Source organism: Dipodomys spectabilis, unplaced genomic scaffold, assembly GCF_019054845.1.
Source record: "Dipodomys spectabilis isolate Male_0828 unplaced genomic scaffold, ASM1905484v1 ptg000340l, whole genome shotgun sequence".
NCBI classification, from domain to species: domain Eukaryota; kingdom Metazoa; phylum Chordata; class Mammalia; order Rodentia; family Heteromyidae; genus Dipodomys; species Dipodomys spectabilis.
In genome coordinates this window covers 9,445-13,651 of record NW_024871017.1, presented here as the reverse complement: position 1 = coordinate 13,651, position 4,207 = coordinate 9,445, and the positions used below count along the sequence as shown (strand labels likewise).

Sequence of the window (4,207 nt, the reverse complement as noted above, 5' to 3'; positions counted from 1 at the left end):
TGCGTCCGCCGCGCTCCCGGGTCTGGTTTTCTGGTGGACGAAGCTGTTTTTGTGTCTGAATTTTCCGTAGAAACCCGACTTGGGGTGCGGGCCGGGGCCTGTCTGCGCCCCGCGGGCCGGGCGGGCGCGGGGCCTGGCGGAGGCCGGGGCCTGTCTGCGCCCCGCGGGCCGGGCGGAGGCCGGGGCCCGGCGGAGGCCTGGCGGAGGCCCGGGCTGCCGAGGCCGCGGCCCGTCACACGTACCACTCGTTGAAGTTGGAGGAGAGCGCGCCGTGGCCGGCCGCGTGGTGCACGGCGGGCGCGGGCGGGGACAGCGCGCCGGCGGCCGGGCCCTCGGTGGACGGCGACACGATGGTGGGCGGCGTGGACGACTCGTAGCCGGAGCTGGCGGCGGGCGACGGCTGCGAGCCCTGGGACGACTCGTGCACCTGCCGGACGGGACGGGGGGGGGGGGCTCGGTCGCCGGGAGGCCTCGGCCCGGACCCCCCCACCCCCGAGCTCGGGGGCCTCGGCCCGGACCCCCCCCCCCCGAGCTCGGGGGCCCCGACCCCGCCTCCCGGCCGCGCGCGCGGGGCTGAGACCCGGCCCAGGCCTCGGCCCGGGGAGCGCGGTGCGTCCCGGGTTCGGCGGGGGACCCTGGGCCTCCCCCCCCCCCCGTCCTCCTCCTCCTCCTCCTCCTCCTCCTGCTCCCGGCCCGGCCGGGCCCGGGGCAGCGGATCCCCGCGCGCCCGGGCGTCCGAGGCGGGAAGCGCGGCGGCCCGGCCCGGCTCAGCCCCGGCCCGGCTCAGCCCCAGCCCCAGCCCGGCCCCGGCCCCAGCCCGGCCCCGGCCCCAGCCCGTCCCCAGCCCCAGCCCGGCCCGTCCCCAACCCGGCTCAGCCCCAGCCCCAGCCCCAGCCCGGTCCCAGCCCGGCTCAGCCCCAGCCCAGCCCGGCTCAGCCCCAGCCCAGCCCGGCCCCGGCCCCAGCCCGGCTCAGCCCCAGCCCCAGCCCCAGCCCCAGCCCGGCCCCAGCCCCAGCCCCAGCCCCAGCCCCAGCCCGGCCCCAGCCCCAGCCCCAGCCCGGCCCAGCCCGGCCCCAGCCCGGCTCAGCCCCAGCCCGGCCCCAGCTCAGCCCGGCCCCAGCCCGGCTCAGCCCCAGCCCCAGCCCGGCCCAGCCCGGCCCCAGCCCAGCCCGGCCCCGGCCCCAGCCCCAGCCCGGCCCAGCCCGGCCCCAGCCCAGCCCGGCCCCGGCCCCAGCCCCAGCCCGGCCCAGCCCGGCCCCAGCCCGGCTCAGCCCCAGCCCGGCCCCAGCTCAGCCCGGCCCCGGCCCAGCTCAGCCCGGCTCACCTTCATGTGCTTGCGCAGCGAGCTGGGGTGCGTGTAGGACTTGTCGCACATCTTGCACAGGTACGGCTTGTCGCTCGTGTGCACGTGCATGTGCTTCTTGCGGTCGCTGCTGTTGGCGAAGCGCCGGTCGCAGCCCTCGAACTCGCACTTGAAGGGCTTCTCGCCTGGGGCGGAGAGGGGCGAGGGCGGCGGGCGGCGGTCACCGCGGGGCCGGGCGCGGGGCCCCGGGTCGCCCCGCCGCTCCTCCCGCGCTCCCCCGCGCTCCCCTGCTCCGCGGCGGCCCCGGGCGCCCCGAGCCGGCCGCCTCCCGCGCCCCGGCCCCGCCGCGCACGCCTCCACGCGCCCGGGCTTCACCTCCCGCCCCGCGGCCGGCGGCCCCGGATCCCCCGCGGGGACCGGGACGCCCGGCGCCGTCCCCGCCTCTCCCGATCCCTCCCGGGCCGCGCGCTCTTCCTCTCCCGCGTCCTTCCCGCCGCCTGCCCGCCGCCGAGGCCCCGCCGCCGGCCGCCCGGTTCCCCGGACACCCCCCCCTCGCTCGGCCCGTGTCCCCCCCACGTTCCCAGCCCCCTCGGGGACCCTCCCCGCGCCCCGCAAGTTCCCCGGCCCGGACCTCCGATCTCCGATCGGGGGAGGTGACTTCCCGACTTTGCCCGGACTGGACGTCTCCGCACCCGCTCCCGTCGGGGGGCGGCGGGGGGGAGGGCGCCCTCTGACCCCGCCTGACCCCCCCCCGACCCCCCCCCCGGCCCGCCCCGCGTACTGACCTGTGTGCGTCCGCTTGTGGATCTTGAGGTTCTCGGAGCGCGCGAAGACCTTGCCGCAGCCCGGGAAGGGGCAGGGGAAGGGCTTCTCGCCCGTGTGCACGCGGATGTGGTTCACCAGTTTGTACTTGGCCTTGAAGGGCTTGCCCTCGCGCGGGCACTCCTCCCAGAAGCAGATGTGGTTGCTCTGCTCGGGGCCGCCGACGTGCTCCACGGTGACGTGCGTGACCAGCTCGTGCATGGTGCTGAAGGTCTTGTTGCACGCCTTCTTGGGGCTGGCGAGCTGCTCGGGCTCGACCCACTTGCAGATGAGCTCCTGCTTGATGGGCTGGCGCATGTAGCGGAAGAAGGCGCCGGCGCCGGGGTGCGCGGCCATGTTCACGTTCACCGGCGCGTAGCCGTGCAGCTGCGGGCCGCCGTACGGGTCCGGGCGCGGGCTGGTCACCTGGCCGTACTGGTCCGGCCGCGGGTACACGTTCCCCCGAGAAGCCCAGGCGCATCTGGCCGTTGACCACGTTGGGCGACGCGTGGCCGGCCGCCTGCTCGGCGGCGGCGGCGGCGTGCAGCCCCGGGAAGAGCAGGTGGCCCGCGGCGTCGGCGGGGCCGTGCGGGGCCCCGAAGCCGCCGGCCGACGCGGCGAACAGGCTGTGCTGCGCGCTGGCCGCCGCCGCCGCCGCCGCCGCGTCGCCGAAGCCGCGGTTTGCGGAACAGGAAGTCCCGGGTGGAGTTGAAGGCCGCGCTGGAGTAGGAGCCGACGGCGCCCGCGGGGTGGTGGTGGTGGTGGTGCGGGTGCGCGTGGTGGTGGCCGAGCGCCGCGGCCGCCGCGTAGCCCGGCGCCTGCGCCGCGAACGCCGTCTGCCCGGCCGACGCCAGCTCGTGCGAGCCGGGGTTCAGCTTGAAGGCGCCCATGCCGTCGGCGGCCGCGGCGAACGGGTTCAGGCCCAGGCCCACGTCCCGCTCGGCCGCGTCGCCCGCCGCGTGGTGGCGGGAGGCGCCGAACGTGGTCACGCCGAGCGCGGGGTACTGCGGCCCGGCGTCCAGCAGCATGGCGGCCGCGCGGGGCTGGACCCCGGCCTCCCGCGGGCCCCCCACCGTCGCCCGCCGCCGCCGGGGAGGAGGCGGAGGAGGCGGGGAGGGGCGAGGGCGGGGCGGGGGACGCCGACCCACCGGGCGGAGCGCCGGGCCCGCGGGCGGCCGGGCGAGGCCCCGGGGACGGCCGCGGGGACGGCGCGGGCTCCGCGCTCAGCGGCCGCCGCCGAGCGGGCCCGGCGCGGCGCGGGGGAAGGCGGGGAGCATCGCCGGCGCCCCGGCCCCGGGTCACGCGAGGCGGCGCGCGGGACTGCCTCCCTCCCGGGCCCGGGGCATAGAGCGGGCGCGCGGCCGGGCCGGGGCGCGGCGGTGCTGCCCGCCTGCCTCTCCTCCTTCCTCCTTCCTCCTTCCCTCCTTCCTTCCTTCCCTCCTTCCTTCCTTCCCTCCTTCCCTCTTTCCTTCCTTCCCTTCTTCCTTCCCTCCTTCCCTTCTTCCTTCCTTCCCTCCTTCCTTCCTTCCCTCCTTCCTTCCCTCCTTCCTTCCTTCCCTCCTTCCTTCCTTCCCTCCTTCCCTCTTTCCTTCCCTCCTTCCCTCCTCCGGCCTCCCGCGCCCGCCGCCGCCCGCGCCTCTCGCCGGTCCCCGCGCGCCGCGCGCCGCCGCCTCCGCGCTTCCCCCCCTTCCTTCCCTCCTCTCCGCTGGTTGTTGTCTTTCTTTTTCTCCCCCCCCCCAAAAAAAAGAAAAGAGGACGGGGTGGGGGGGGCGGAGGAAGAAAAGAAGGGGAGCGGGCGAAGCCCCCAAGAAAAGGCGCCGATCACGCACAATGTCGTCTTTGGCGGCGCGTCTTTCCCGCGGAGAAACTTTCACCTGGTCCGCCGGGCGCCGCGCGCGAGACTGATAGCGGCAATCATTCCTGCAGATAAATGAATTGAAAGGACGGCCGCGGCCCCCGCGGCCCCCCGCGCGCCCCCCCGCCCGCCCCGGCCCGCCCTGGATGAATGGGAGCCGGGGGGCGGCGCCACGTGACGCCGGCGCGCGCGCCCATTGGCCGCTCCGCGCGGCGCCCCCCGCCCGCCGCCGCCCCGCGCGCCGCTCA

At 78.0% G+C, this 4,207-nt stretch overlaps 1 protein-coding gene across 1 annotated transcript; it reads right to left on the bottom strand.

Moving 5' to 3' along the window:
• Positions 1-232: 232 nt before the first annotated feature.
• Zic1 (Zic family member 1) lies at positions 233-3,132 on the bottom strand. Its single transcript, XM_042665674.1, is given in 5 exon segments — positions 233-427; positions 1,325-1,488; positions 2,089-2,560; positions 2,562-2,786; positions 2,788-3,132. Coding segments are annotated over 5 exon segments (1,401 nt in total).
• Positions 3,133-4,207: the final 1,075 nt, after the last annotated feature.